Here is a 15,180-nt window from a genome sequence, read left to right as displayed (position 1 = left end):
ACGATATTGACATTCTCGCTGCTGAAGGAGACAAGTTGTGGCTGTGGATGGTCCCTTCCGAATGCACGTTCTCCGCCCTGGTCGGGATCTCATGGGCAAGCGTTTTCCACGGACTTCTCAGTGAAAGGGAGAGCACCCCCTCTCTCCCCTCCTGTGACCCTCCGAGGAAGCCACAGAGTAGACTCAGGGCTGTCTCTTTAAAGGTCAATGCCCTGTGAGTCGTTCAGAGTGAACAATTGCCCTGCATGAAGTGCAAAGCGCAGGTCGCATATTTGGGACTGGAGAGCTGGCCACCCCAATGCTGTTTCAAGATTCTTTTTTTGAAAATGTGAAACATTTTGAGGGCGTTTGGTGCTGACCGCAAGGACAAGTTTCACACTCCAAAAAGCGAAAAACAATTCCTAGGCTGTTAAACGTTATTCGGAGCTCTGAGATGATGGCAATGGTTGATGGCGCTGTATTAAAGGGAAACGTTTGAAGAACCGGCGGGTATGCAAAGGACGAAGACGGTGTCTCCCTTTAATGACGTTCAAATTCGTTCACAGGAACCAACAAAAATCAATAAATGTCCAGGAGTGCGTCTTGCGTTGTCTTGGAATTGGTTCCAAGGGTTCATTCTTCCAAATCATATCCGATAAATACCGAATTGCGAGCAGATTTACAGATCTTACAATCATCATGTATGTTACAAACTTTTATGAAATGCTTGAATTTTATGAGACTTAATTGGCTACTTGAGTTTTTCCCCCTTCAAGCAAACCTGCGAAGGAAAATATTCATCACCCCAACAAACCAAACTGACAATTTCAAAACAAACTGTAATGAGGTTGAGAAGGAGAGGCAACCACTTTTGCCCGAGTTCGGAATTAGTTACGATTCGTTTCAGGTTCATTTTCGGGAGGTTTATTGTCCAAATCCCAACTCCGCAAGGTCGCTGCCTGCCTCCACTTCTGGGGTCTTTCTTTCTTCCCGGTTTTCTTGTGCACATTTTTTTTAATCCCTTGTTATTTATGGAAATATACTGGCCATGACGTACATTGCGGGCACCCTCTCGAAAAAAAATCCCTGGCTGGCTAGCGAGCGAGCCGCAGAAGAGCGAGGTGCGGGAGAGAGGAGCAGAGGGAGAGGGCAGCAGTAATCACCGCAAGTCAGGGGGGAAGCAAATGGTGCAGCAATGTCCCAGCTCAAGAAAAACGAAATGGAAATCAGGGATAAAGCTATCTTGCAGCAGAAGAGGCGACTAAAGCAGGCTACACAGTTCATCCATAAAGATTCTGCAGATCTGCTCCCTTTGGATGGACTAAAAAGGATGGGAACATCAAAAGATCTGGTGAGTCGTCTGCCTGGTGGCGGCGGAGTCTGCGGTGAACATCGTGTGAACGTTTGCACTTCATAGTCTTTGACCTACCGCATACATTTACTGCCATATAGATTGTATATAGTCGTGTTTTTAAATGGGGCTCGTGGATAGATATTCGTCCCAATACAAGTTGCTGTCAACGTATTTTGCATACAACCCACATTTCAGATGCATTTGACATCCGCAGCATGTTAATACGTGATGTGTGTGTCGGGGTTCCCTTTAAAGACTTCCAGCTCTCTGTTAAGCAGGACTAGTTTTTGTGGCGATAGGAAAACGGTCCTGCTGCGATTTAAATGAAATTTTGACAAGATCGAGAGTTGATGTGACCATTGGGAATATGAACAACCTTGGAGTGATACAATACATGGTTTAACAAGAAAATGTCAAACTAAACCAGTGTTACCAGCGTGAAGATCAAAAAAATTGAAACTTCGTCCCATCTACATCAGTGCATCTGAAAATTGAAGACATGTTTGTTCAAATGAAGTCACAAGGATAAGAGAGAGAATGGAGGTAAAGGTGCGCGGAAAATAAATGGGGGAAATTGGGAATAATATGGAAAGAATGCACAAGCCCAGATGAGCAGCAGGGTAGACACACAGCTGGAAGATACTTAAAGAAACATGAATTGTATCAAATAAAAGATAAATGTTTGCAAAGCAAATGGGAGAGATGGTGTTGGGCTTGTCAAGTCCCCAGGAGAACTATTCAATCGATATTGTTTCCCCACCTCTTTATTATCAAAGCCACGGAGACGGTTTTCCTTATCTTGGATCGTTATCCCCGAATCGTCCAATGCTCTGACCAGCAATGATTCCAGATCATAACAATGTTGCAATAGACCCTTCATCGATGGCACTTGGCAGAGAAAATATGGAGAATGAGAACCTAAACGAATGGGCGAAGCAGAAGGAATTAAAAATGGAAAAATTGTCAAAGAAAATAATGGGGAACACCTAGAACTGAGAGGGGACACAGAAAGGAAGGCCTTCATTTTAATCAGTTTTCCCCAAACCAAACATTGTGAGTTAGAAAATACACAAAAGTGCTTCAGAAACTCAGCAGGTCCCACAATATCCATAGGAGGCAAAGATATATAACCAGTGTTTTCGCCCTTAGCCCTTTGTCAGGTAGGTGCCTGAAATAAAAAAGGTCGGGGGGGGGGGGGAGAGAAAAGACAGGGGGTGGAGCACAGGCCAACAACCTAGAGGCCATAGGTGGACATGGAGAGGAGGGCAGGAGAGAAAAGGTGAGAATTGATTTGGGAACAGGGCTTAGCTCTGTAAATGCAGAGCTGGAGGAAGGGAGACAGAGATGGAGAAAGAGAGTGAAGGGGGATAATGAAAACCAGAGAAGTCAATGCTATCTGGTTGGACTGTTCTCAGGTGTTGTTCCTCCATTTAGCTGGTGGTCATAGTTTGGTGATGCATGAGACTATGGACAGACATGTCAGCTGAGGAATGGGGTGGGTAACTGAAATAGGTGGCTGCAGGGAAATCCCTGCTATTACAGCGGACAGAACGAAGGTGATCTCCCAGGCTGTGCCCCCTCTTCATTGCAGAGGGCACCAAAACAGTGCATAGGATGCTGTAGATGACCCCTGCAGATTCAGAAGTGAAGTGCTGCTTCACTTAGAAGGATTGTTTAGGAGGTGACGGCGCAAGTGTGCATTTCCTGCAGTCACCATGGTTGGTACCAAGGGGGCGATAGGTGAGAAAGGTTGAGTGGATGAAGGAGTCACAGAGGGAATGGACCTTACGAAAGATGGAGGGGAAGATCTGTCTGGTGGTGGGATCACATTGTAGATGGTGGAAATTGAGGTGATGATATGTTTGGATCTGGGGGTGGAGGAGGCCAGGGCAGATGTACAGGATATGCGGCTGAGGACTGAATTGATGGTAGTGGAAGGGAAGCCACTTTTTTTTTTGAAGGTGAACCTCTCAGGTGATCTTGCATGGAAGAACTCTTCCTGAGAGCTAATGTGATGGACACAGAGGAATTGTGAGAAAGAACACATGTCACAATCCAGATACATTGTCAGCTCTGGTGTTTTAACTGGTTCGACTCCTGGAGTATGGAATTCACCTGATGCATAATTAAATAGGTTAAAATGTGAAAATAATGCCTCACTGATGTCAGAATCAGATGCCCAGCACAGCAAGAAACCTGCCAGCTCTTGATAATCAGCAGAGGTTCAAGTATATTCTATTGAAGAACCTTGCTGAGACTGGGGGGTGGGACATCAGAATTGCTCTACAAGATGTATACTTTTTTTTAAAAAATCTGACCACTTCTTTAGCTTTCTGGCCTATGTTCTGTGTGTTGAATTATTGTTAGAAACTTGTACCTAATACATAATTTTACCACAAAGGATATTGCCAAAAATGGAGACAAAATGAAAGGTGAGCAACCTGTGCTCTAGTTGACAGCCTACTTCCTACATTGTGACAGCTCCTTGGTGTCTAAACTGTCCTTTGCCACAATTTAACTTAATGTTAGGCAGCTTTTCCATTTATTTTCCAAACCTGTTTGTGCATACCACTCTTTGGCTACATTGGTACTGCTGCAGCATCCTATTTTTCTGCTTCCAAAATTAGATTAAAAAAATATATATACAAGAATGCATCTTGAGAGTCCATGGTTTTGATGAGAAGCCTTTCCTTTTTCCTCAGCTATTGCCCCACCCCCACCACCCCTTCAGGCTCTGTTCAAAGTTTTTGGGTCCCCTTCCCTGTGAAGCAATCAAGTTTTCTGTACTTCTCTCCTACTGACCACATTAACATAAAGGAAATATTAATGTTGTGTGAGGAAAAGAAAACCAGACATTTACTTAAATGTGAAGGTTTCTGCGAGTGAGCGACCAGCAGGGGTTTCTGCGATTGAAGAAACACACAGGCGGTGGGCTGTTGGCAACTTGAGGCGAGGAACCCACGCAGGCTGTGGCTGTGATCAGGGAATTCACACCAGGTTGTGGACAGCTGGAGATTGGCTGAACGAGCACCAGGTAGTGGAACTGGGATGCAAGAGGGTGCTGAAGGGTTCCTGATCGTGTAAGGTTGCTAATGGTTTAGACTGTACTCTGTGGTAGTGGGGGCTGTGGAATCACTGGACATTTGGTGACCCTGAAGGGACTCTCTTTTGCTTGCCTTTCTTATTGTAATAGGCACTTCAGGCAATTTCTTCAGTCTCCCTTTTTTATGGCAGACTAAAGTGAATTTTGTGTAATATTGCACTATTTTTTATGACAGGGCAATAAATTGAATCTTGAGAAATAGTTTAAGGGGATTCATTCATTCTCATTAAACATGTTGTATCCTACCTCTGTAGCAGTCAATCGTGAGGATCCAATTCAAAAACTAATATCTTGTTATTAGGCTAATTTTAGGCAGCTGTTATAGACAATGAATCACTTCTCTCTAGTCCTGCTTCACCATTTCAGAATTTGCTTGTTAAAGATCAGATTTCCAAAGTTTTCTGGTAGATTACAGTCATTATTACAACCTGAAGAGTGCAGTCCACTTTTGAACATTAGGCAGTCTGTTGACATTCTAGGTGCATTCCAAAACAATTTTAAACACAAAAGATAAAATATTTCAGTTAAATAAAAATGTGATGTTTTTCTTTCCTTTCTCCTCCAGTTATTGGTTGTTTTTTTTTAAACTATCCCACTCTCTCCAGTTGGGGAACTGGCTGATTCTGTCATGGCAGATTGCAAAACTGCTGTAAGCAGGGTTCCTGACAATGAATAGTGAAAGCTGACCGGTTTTAATGGGGTTCTCTCAATTCCTTCTCATGCACACAAATGTTTCAGTTTTTAGAAATCGGTTTTACAGGAAACTAATCCAGGCAATTTCTGATCATATGAGCCTCTAGTCACTTTTTCCATCTCTGTCCACAATTCCAGATCAAAGCTTTTACTGGGGTTAAAGCATGAGCACAGTAACATCCGACCTCCAAAGTGATTTTGATTCATTCTTTCCTTTTTCATAGCCTTAATACTAAAGGTTAAATATACTGTGACACAATATTCTTATCTCCTAATATGGTATTCACTAAAAAATATGTCCCTCGATTGAAACATTGCAGCTTGTTTCTCCAGTGCTGATAAGGTCTATTCAATCATTCCATCGAAAACCTTATTTATCAAGCCTTATTAATACAAACTCAACTGCAATCATCTTGTGTTTCCAATTTATTTGATCATTTTACTTATTTCTCTCCAATTATTTTTCAATAGTATGCCTTAACGTTTCCAAGCAGTCATCCTGCATTTAAGCATTGCCAAATATCTTTTCTATCTTGCTTGCCATAACCCCATCAGATTTTATTACAATGGGGAACACCCCATCCTTGTAAGTTCTCCTCATCCCAACATTGTGTGAGTGATTAAAGTTCTGACCTTCCTTACCAGAACTTTTGCTCAGGGATCTGTCTTTTATTCTGTTGCTGCTAAGCTGCATGTGACACGGATTACATTTCAGTAAACATTGCTCATGAGGAGTGCAGCCGCGGAGGGGGGAGGCGAGTGAGTGCAGCCGCGAAGGGGGGGCGAGTTCAGCCGTGGACGGTGGGGGGGTGGGGGGAATGTCTTTGGCTTGGCTTCGCGGACGAAGATTTATGGAGGGGGTAAAAAGTCCACGTCAGCTGCAGGCTCGTTTGTGGCTGACAAGTCCGATGCGGGACAGGCAGACACGGTTGCAGCGGTTGCAGGGGAAAATTGGTTGGTTGGGGTTGGGTGCTGGGTTTTTCCTCCTTTGCCTTTTGTCAGTGAGGTGGGCTCTGCGGTCTTCTTCAAAGGAGGTTGCTGCCCGCCGAATTGTGAGGCGCCAAGATGCACGGTTTGAGGCGTTATCAGCCCACTGGCGGTGGTCAATGTGGCAGGCACCAAGAGATTTCTTTAGGCAGTCCTTGTACCTCTTCTTTGGTGCACCTCTGTCACGGTGGCCAGTGGAGAGCTCGCCATATAACACGATCTTGGGAAGGCGATGGTCCTCCATTCTGGAGACGTGACCCATCCAGTGCAGCTGGATCTTCAGCAGCGTGGACTCGATGCTGTCGACCTCTGCCATCTCGAGTTCTTCGACGTTAGGGATGAAAGCGCTCCAATGGATGTTGAGGATGGAGCGGAGACAACGCTGGTGGAAGCGTTCTAGGAGCCGTAGGTGGTGCCGGTAGAGGACCCATGATTCGGAGCCGAACAGGAGTGTGGGTATGACAACGGCTTTGTATACGCTTATCTTTGTGAGGTTTTTCAGTTGGTTGTTTTTCCAGACTCTTTTGTGTAGTCTCCCAAAGGCGCTATTTGCCTTGGCGAGTCTGTTGTCTATCTCATTGTCGATCCTTGCATCTGATGAAATGGTGCAGCCGAGATAGGTAAACTGGTTGACCGTTTTGAGTTTTGTGTGCCCGATGGAGATGTGGGGGGGCTGGTAGTCATGGTGGGGAGCTGGCTGATGGAGGACCTCAGTTTTCTTCAGGCTGACTTCCAGGCCAAACATTTTGGCAGTTTCCGCAAAGCAGGACGTCAAGCGCTGAAGAGCTGGTGGGAATTCACTACTTGTGTGATGCTCTAAGGACTGGCTCCTCCCCTGACTCTGCCCCAACATACCCGACATAAACCCTGGATCCCTGCCAAAACCCCAGTTCAGTCCAAAGATCATGTGTGCTATTCTTACTGAATAAAAGCATGTTGTACTCTTAAAAAAAACCATTGCTCATGAGGATGTTCCTATGTTTGCTATCTAATAGCATTTTCCCTCAATTAACTAATAATCCTTCTCTGGATATATAACCAATTCACAATCCAGTTCAGCATTTGACTTCTAGTTCTAGAGTTCTCAATTTGCTAAAGAGAATTGTGTGGCATTTTAGGAAAGGACTTTTCAAAATCTGGACAGCCATGTCAATGATCTATCATTTGGGTATTGAACAAGTATCGGAATAGGGCTTTCAGTTCCAAACACCATATTAAGAATGCCTTATTATACATCGGCCTCTCATATTGCATATCTCAAATGATTCCAACTGTGGGTGGCTATTTAACTGATTGAGGGATAGGTGTTAAGTCCAAAACTGCCAATATCAGGTTGTGATGGGAAAAGCATTAGGTTTGGTGGGTTCACAGAGAGATGAGTCTGGACACGTGTTATAATCACACATAACTTTAATTAACACATGGGAGATAAATAGGGGAGAATGTTAAACAGCATCGATTACTATTTCACTTAAGCAACGATTATACACCTCTGACTTGTGTTGGACTCCAACAATCGTGAACCTATACTTGACATGGTCACACACTTGAGTACACATACTACAAACAGGGACTCTTACACCCATGCACGCACATCCCTGTACCAACAGGGATGTGGCTCTGCAAGTATTAATCTATCACAATACTATGGCTCAGCCTCATTGTAGTGCATGCCTTACCCCTGATGCTTCCAGCAATGTCCACAGTAGCAACCTGGCAATGGAGCAGTGTCTGGGGTTTGGACCACAAGGCAGAGAGAAGGAATGTGCTATGCTCTGATGTTTTATTCAGTGTTAATCTGTGCTTCTAGCCAATAATGACCCTAGGTGATTTAAATTAGTCAACAGCAAAGTGTGCATTAATGGGTGGCCGGAATCCAACCTTGATTGACGGGTGATGTGACTACAGAACAAGTTCCAGATGGAGAGGATACATGACCACCTGCAATACCCACATTCCAGACAGGCAGGGAGGCCACATTTCCTCCACACACAACACAGGTCTGCGCAATATTTTATACTCCATTATTGGCCTACTATGTGATCATTGGGCTGATCCTGGGTCAGCAGAGGTCGAGATAGAGCCAAAATGCTACCTTTTTGGAATGTGCTGGAAACACTTTTCTACCTAGAATTAAAGCATAGAAAATTGTCCCTCAGTAAATTGTCAGTTGATAATTTGCTTAATCTTTGGTCTCTGATTATTCTTCTACATGATTTTTTTTTCTTTCATGGCCTTTTATTCCCTAGAAATTTAATATAGATGTTATTCTCTCAATGACTAATGGTCTGAACTGCCACATGACACAAATGTCTTGGGTTGAACCTGTGATAATTTATGCTGCTTGGTGCATCCTGAGCTTGAGTTTGAAGTTGGTTCCCACATTAGCTTAGGCCATTAGAAACAGAGAATGTTCTCTCCATGTGAACAATGCCTGGAGTGCAATGCATTCGGATCATAGACTGGTATTTCAGTGACAGCTGGAGTGAATATGTGATGTTCAGAATAGATCATTCCCAGCCAGTACTGAAGGCTAATATAAATATGAGGAAAGCGGAATGACAGTTTGATTACTGACTGTAAAAAGCTTGGAGATGACAGAAACTTAAAAGTAAATGTTGTTAATCATTTTCTTACTGGTTTACTGTGAAGGGCCAGCATCTGTCACCAAGATCAGTAAAACAGGAAGAGAATGACCACATTGAAGAAATTGGCCCCCAAAGCCAGTAGTTGCATGTGAAGCTGATGGCACTTAGGAACATAGGAAGTAGGAACAAGAGTAGGCCAAAAATGGCCCATTGAGCCTGCTCCGCCATTCAATACGATCATGGCTGATCTAATTTATGACCTAACTCCACCTACCTGACTTCTCCCCATATCCCCTAATTCCTCTATCATGTCTTTAAAACAATTGATTTTGTAACAGAGCAAGCAAGAATATCGAAGTCCAGAATGTCTCTACAGTTGATTGTTATAAAGACATTGTGTCCTGAATTTGATTTCCAAGCTAGAAGCAGAGGCTGCACCTCTTCATTTTTCCAGAATCAACACAGCAACAGGGACGAGCAAAATCATATAGGATTGCACAAAAGGAATAGATTTTCTTTTTCCAGGACAATGTGGATTTGGAGAGAAATCTGGCAGTACATAAGTGTCTGAGGCTGACATTGAAGAAAAAGTTGCTGTGATTAAGTTGTGGTTTCTCTCAGGACAATGTTTAAATGATACACTGCGTGAACAAAAGAAGCAAAGCCTTCAACTTGGTTATAATGTTCATGGCAAGACCAAGGCTATTACAGCATGGGTTTGAATCTGGTGCTGTCTGTAAAAAGTATGTAGATTCTTCCCATGATCTGCATGGGTTTTTTCCAATTGCTCTGATTTCCTCCCACCCTCCACAAAGTACAGGTTTTGTAGATTAATTATGTGTAATTGGGCTGCACATATTTCATGCCCAGAAGAGCTTTTTATTGTCCTGTACTGCTAAAATGCAAAATAAAATTTGCTATTCATTGAAATACTTTGATTATTTATCACGATCAACAATTTTTTTTGTCACAAACAAGCCAGTTCAGGGATTTAATAGGGAAATGTATCTGGATTATTACTGGCTTTTGTAAATCTGGAATTCATCAAACCAAATGCATTTTCTCATTTGGGGTCCTATCCAATACAAGACAAAATTATTTCATTGTCTCGTCTAAAGAGCTAATCATGCAAATTTCATTATGATAAGCCAACAAACAACCAAAATGTGTAACCTTTGTGGGGGAAAAAAACCAGAAGATCGAACAGGAGAACAGAATAAAGAATAAAAAATTTGGGATCTTTCTTTCTCCTATCTTTGTAATCACAACATCATTCTAATTTTGTGGATAGCACAATGCTGTTAAGCACCAGCGATCAGAACTGGGGTTCAAATCCCGTGCTGTTTGTAAGGAGTTGGTACGTTCTCGCAATGTCTGCGTGGGTTTTCCCTGGGGGTTCCAATTCCCTCCCACTGTTAAAAAAGGTACTGGGGGTTGGGGGTTAATTGGGCGACATGATCTCATGGGCCGAAAAGCCTCTTACTCTGCTCTATGTCTAAATTTTAAAGTTTTAAATTTAAATTAAAAAAAATAAATTCAACATAGCATTATGGCCTAAGAATTATTTGCATGTGTATCATAAATTAAAAAATTTAAATAAATGATCTTAAAATAGAGGCTATAAATTACTGTTGGTGATGATAGCAGATGTTTAATGTACAACATTTTTTCTCTACTTTTTTCAGCAGGTTTATTTAATACAAATTTATTTAGCATGTTTATATTATAAATCTCAAATATTCAAATCATTCACAGTGTGACTGTATTCCAGATGGCTTTAGGTGTAAAAGTAGCAAGGCTGAACAGTAAATTCCATCCAATTGTTTGGAAATTCAGATAATTTGGCATTGACTCATAGACCCAGGTGAGTCACATGGTCTTCTGGAAAATTTAATATCCTACTGTGCTAGATAACACACATAAAAATATGTAATGATCATATTAATTGGAATAGTTCCCAAGATTCTAAAATCTGCCAGTCTGCAAGTCCAAGTGTGCCGATTAAATGTTTTACTGATATAGGGAATATCAACTTCATTAACATTATTGAAAAAGCTAAGAGTTTAAAACATATATAAGGAGCAAAACTCTTGAATGATTTTATAAGTGCATAGCCAGTCAACAAGAGAGGAGGCAGTCCTTTAGATTTAGAAGCCAACCTTTGCATGTGGAATAGGTGGTAGGGGGAAGAGTATACTGAAAGGAATGATAATTTTTTTCCAGTTAGATATAACACAATTATAGAAAAGGATAAAGATGATCTTGTATCACTGTTCTATATTGAAGTACAATAGCAAGTCTTGGTTACGATTTACTAAAACTAAACTGGAAGCAGCTAATTGAATGCAGAACAATGGGAAAGGTTTGGGGAGGATATAGTGAGGGCTGAGACCAAAGCAAATCTCTTTTTATTGAAAAGAGAGTTCCCAGTTCCAGATGCCTATTCATGTAGGGGAAAAAGATAGGCAAAAAAAGGGAGGTTTTGGAAAACACCAAGTTTTACAATGCAAAAATCCTGGCAAATGGGTGCAGATGTGAAATTTAAAATTAAGAAAAGAATGGGGAAATATTAATTGGTTTAAATTATAAATTTCTGAACAGGAATTTAAATTCTTCATAGGTAATTTTTTTTTAGAGCGTCCATTTTATTTCAAAGTCTTTCTCAAATTTCCCTCTGTTACCTTCCAAACAACCCTGAGAAGATCTAGTACCAGTTAATCCAGGAGTGAGAAGGATAATTTCAAAACTTTAAAGCTCTATTATGTCAATCAAAAGACATTCACTTTCAAAAACAAAAACAGAATGGGAGCATGAATTGGAAATGGTAGTTGAGGAGAAACTGTGGGAAGAGGCTCTTGATTGAATATCCTTTACCACCTCCTGCATTTAGTTGGGATTTATTCAGTTTAAGGAGCTGCACAGGATTCATTTTTCTAAATCCAAATTGTCAGCTATTTATCCAGAAGAAGAGGATAAATTTAATAGGTGCAATGGCTCCCCTTGCCAACTAAAAGTCACATGATTTAAGTCTTTATTCATTAGTGATGGAGGAGGGGGAAACTCTAATTGGTGGTTAAACCTGGTTTTTGATCGTACTTCTCCTAAACTAGTCACCTTGAACAAATTGGCATTATTCATCCAATCTTTTTTATGAAAAGATGTGGTATTAGTGATGTCTGACTTTTTTCATCCAGTAGACAGGAAATATCTTTTTTTTTCTTATATTCATCATACATATTCACAGATTGATTTTTTTTACTGGCAGTCAAATGATCCCATTAACTTGTTCTTGTGAATACAAAAATATAATTATTTCTGATCATGCCCCTGTATTACTATCTTTAAATTTTCCTGGTTTCCCTCAAATAGACAGACATTGGCATTTCACTTCAACTTTACTATCTGACAAGGAATTTTAAAAATTCTTGGAGGAACAAATTACTCTCTTTTGAAAAAAAAATACTATGGAAGAGACTTCTAGTATTATTGTATAGGATGCTTTTATTAGGGGACAACCATTAGGAAAAAGGCTAATCAAGAGAAAATGGACAGCTAATCACAACTGAAACATTTAGATCCAAGGTATGCTCTGGCTCCAAATCCTGCTGTATATAAATGGTAGATTGAAATTGAAGCTAAATATGACCTTATTTTAACATATCCAATTTAAAGTCAACTTTTAAAAGCATAATGTCAATTTTATATCCATGGAGATAAAACAGGTAAACTATTGGATAATCAATTAAAAGCTTTATCAGCTAAACATCAAATTAAAGAAGTTTGCAAAGCTAATGGTGATATGACAATTGATTATTTAGAAATAAATGATACTTCTAAGGAATTTTATTCTGAACTGCGCTGTTCCGATTCTCCTAAGGATAATATTGTAATGAATATTTTTATACAAGTTGAATATTCCTGTATAATCTGCTGCTAAGCAAAAGCAATTGGATCAACCTATTTCCCATGAAGAAATTGTTGAGGCTGTATGTTCCCTACACTCTGGGAAGTCACCAGGTCCTGATGGATTTCCTGGAGAATTTTATTAGGTTTTTTCCGCATTACTTACACCTTATTTATGTTCTGTTCTTTCTGTTTCTTTTAAACTTGGCAAGTTGCCACAGTTTTTTTTTTAAAGAGGTTTCTATTTCGCTAATTCATAAAAAGAATAAAAATCCACCTGAATGCTCTTCTTATAGGCCAATTTCTTTACTCAATGTTGACACTAAAATTCTATCTAAATTTTGGGCTCGTAGACTTGAAAATATTTTACCACTTATTATATCAGATGATCAGACTGGAGTTATTGAAAATCAGTACTTTCATTTCAATGCACATTGTTTATTAAGTATTATATACTCTTCTTCTAAGGAGATTTTGGAATGTGTGATATCTCTGGATGCGGAGAAGGCATTTGAGTGGGTAGAATGGAATTATTTATTTAAGTCTTTAGAAAAATTTAAATTCGGGGTTTGCTTTATCCAATGGATTAAGTTACTATATTTATCTCCTGTCTGTGTTCTTACTAATTTTCAGATTTCTAAACTATTTAGACTTCAGCATGGAACCTTCACACATGATCATGTAGAATGTAAGAAGGTTCCAATTTTGATGCCACACCTAAAGGACAGTTCAGATATTTCAGATTTTGATTTGTGTAGTTTTTGTGGCATGAGATAAAATTGATGTAAGAAATTATATGGAACCAATCCATATCTCGCATTTATTGTTGATGTCATGCTATCCAGCCATCAATCAGACCAACATTCCTCTGGTATTGATACCTAGATCCAACTCCCACCTCTCTCTGACCTTTGCAAGCCCAGCTTAGGTCTTTTGATGGAGAACAAGATACATGCTGGTTAAAAATTTAGATGTATTTTCCAGTCAAAGCATCCCCTCCATTTCATTACACGAGGGTGGGACCCAACTTCTCTCACAAGAATGACCTTAACTGAAGAAAGCAGTGGAAAGTTCCATTTGACCAATCATATTTTTGTTTTAGTTGTTCAATCGACAAAAGTAGTCCTTCCTTGTAACAATCTTCAATATGCCTAATTCCTTTCTCATACCAAATATTTAGAATTCTATTACCCAAGTTTATGGGCAACAATTCATTCTGGCACAATGGTGCTTTTGGTGATATCCCCACTTTTTTTCTGCAAATATATTCATTAATTTCATGCCAAATTTTAATCATATGTTTTAAAATAGGGTCATCATTTTTTTGTTATTAATTTGACATTCCATTTGTAAATAAAATCCTTCACTGCCCCCTCCCTCATTGTATGTAATCCTATTTGGATCTATGAGGGACAGCTCTCTTCTTAAAAAGAGGATGAGAAGAACCTCGACTGGGCTGCTAAATAATATTAATCTTAATCCTCCCATTTTATCCTCCCATTTTATATTCCCACATCAGTTTCTCCATGGAGATCCTAGGCACATTATTATTCCAAAAAAATTGTCCTATATGACCATTAAGTATCTTTAAAAAAATTCAGAGGTAAAGAAATAGGTAACAATTAAAAGAGGTATTGCAGTCTCGGCATCACTTTGATTTTCACACAACTGACCCTCCCAACTAAATTATTAGGCAGGTTCTTCCATCTTTGTAAATCGTCCTCTATCTTCCCAAACAAGGGGATATAGTTAACCCTGTACAAATTTTGTAGGTTATTATGTACCATTATTCTTAGATATTTAATTAATTCCTATTTCTATTTAAACTATCTGCCTTTTTGATATCTTTCATAATCAAAATTTGTTAGTGGCATAATTTCACTTTTTTCTAAATTTATTTTATAATCTGAGACTCTCTCATACTTTTCCAATGTGGTCTGTAGTTGGGCCATGTGGTGAATGTGTGCCAAGCTGCCTGTCTCCCCTCTGGTGAGCCTTGCTGTACTAACATTGGCTGTGCATTATCTCTACCGTTAAGGACACTCTCCTTGGAGAGCTCACACCAAGACACAAGACACAAGAGCAACTTGTCTGTGAACTACTCTTTGCAGACGATGCCGCTTTAGTTGCCCATTCAGAGCCAGCTCTCCAGCACATGACGTCCTGTTTTGCGGAAACTGCCAAAATGTTTGGCCTGGAAGTCAGCCTGAAGAAAACTGAGGTCCTCCATCAGCCAGCTCCCCACCATGACCACCAGCCCCTCCACATCTCCATCGGGCACACAAAACTCAAAACGGTCAACCAGTTTACCTACCTCGTCTGCACCATTTCATCGGATCCAAGGATCGAGAAAGAGATAGACAACAGACTCGCCAAGGCAAATAGCGCCTTTGGAAGACTACACAAAAGAGTCTGGAAAAACAACCACCTGAAGAAACACACAAAGATCAGCGTGTACAGAGCCGTTGTCATACCCACGCTCCTGTTCGGCTCTGAAACATGGGTCCTCTACCGGCATCACCTACAGCTCCTAGAACGCTTCCATCAGCGCTGTCTCCGCTCCATCCTCAACA

The 15,180-nt window shown here is 40.5% G+C and overlaps 2 protein-coding genes across 4 annotated transcripts in view; one reads left to right on the top strand and one right to left on the bottom strand.

The window, feature by feature from the left end:
- The window catches only part of itfg2 (integrin alpha FG-GAP repeat containing 2), a 166,140-nt gene that overhangs the window by 27,383 nt on the left and 123,577 nt on the right, over positions 1-15,180 (bottom strand). The window lies entirely within an intron of this gene.
- The window catches only part of nrip2 (nuclear receptor interacting protein 2), a 36,451-nt gene continuing 22,277 nt past the window's right edge, over positions 1,007-15,180 (top strand). The window contains exon 1 of the mRNA XM_069902739.1: positions 1,007-1,330. Coding sequence (XP_069758840.1) covers positions 1,175-1,330 — 156 coding nt within the window. The 5' untranslated portion in view covers positions 1,007-1,174. The remainder of the gene's footprint in view (positions 1,331-15,180) is intronic.

The sequence above is a fragment of the Narcine bancroftii genome, chromosome 11, assembly GCF_036971445.1.
Source record: "Narcine bancroftii isolate sNarBan1 chromosome 11, sNarBan1.hap1, whole genome shotgun sequence".
Classification (NCBI taxonomy): domain Eukaryota; kingdom Metazoa; phylum Chordata; class Chondrichthyes; order Torpediniformes; family Narcinidae; genus Narcine; species Narcine bancroftii.
The sequence above is the reverse complement of the archived record's forward strand: the minus strand, read 5'-3'. Positions and strand labels throughout refer to the sequence as shown.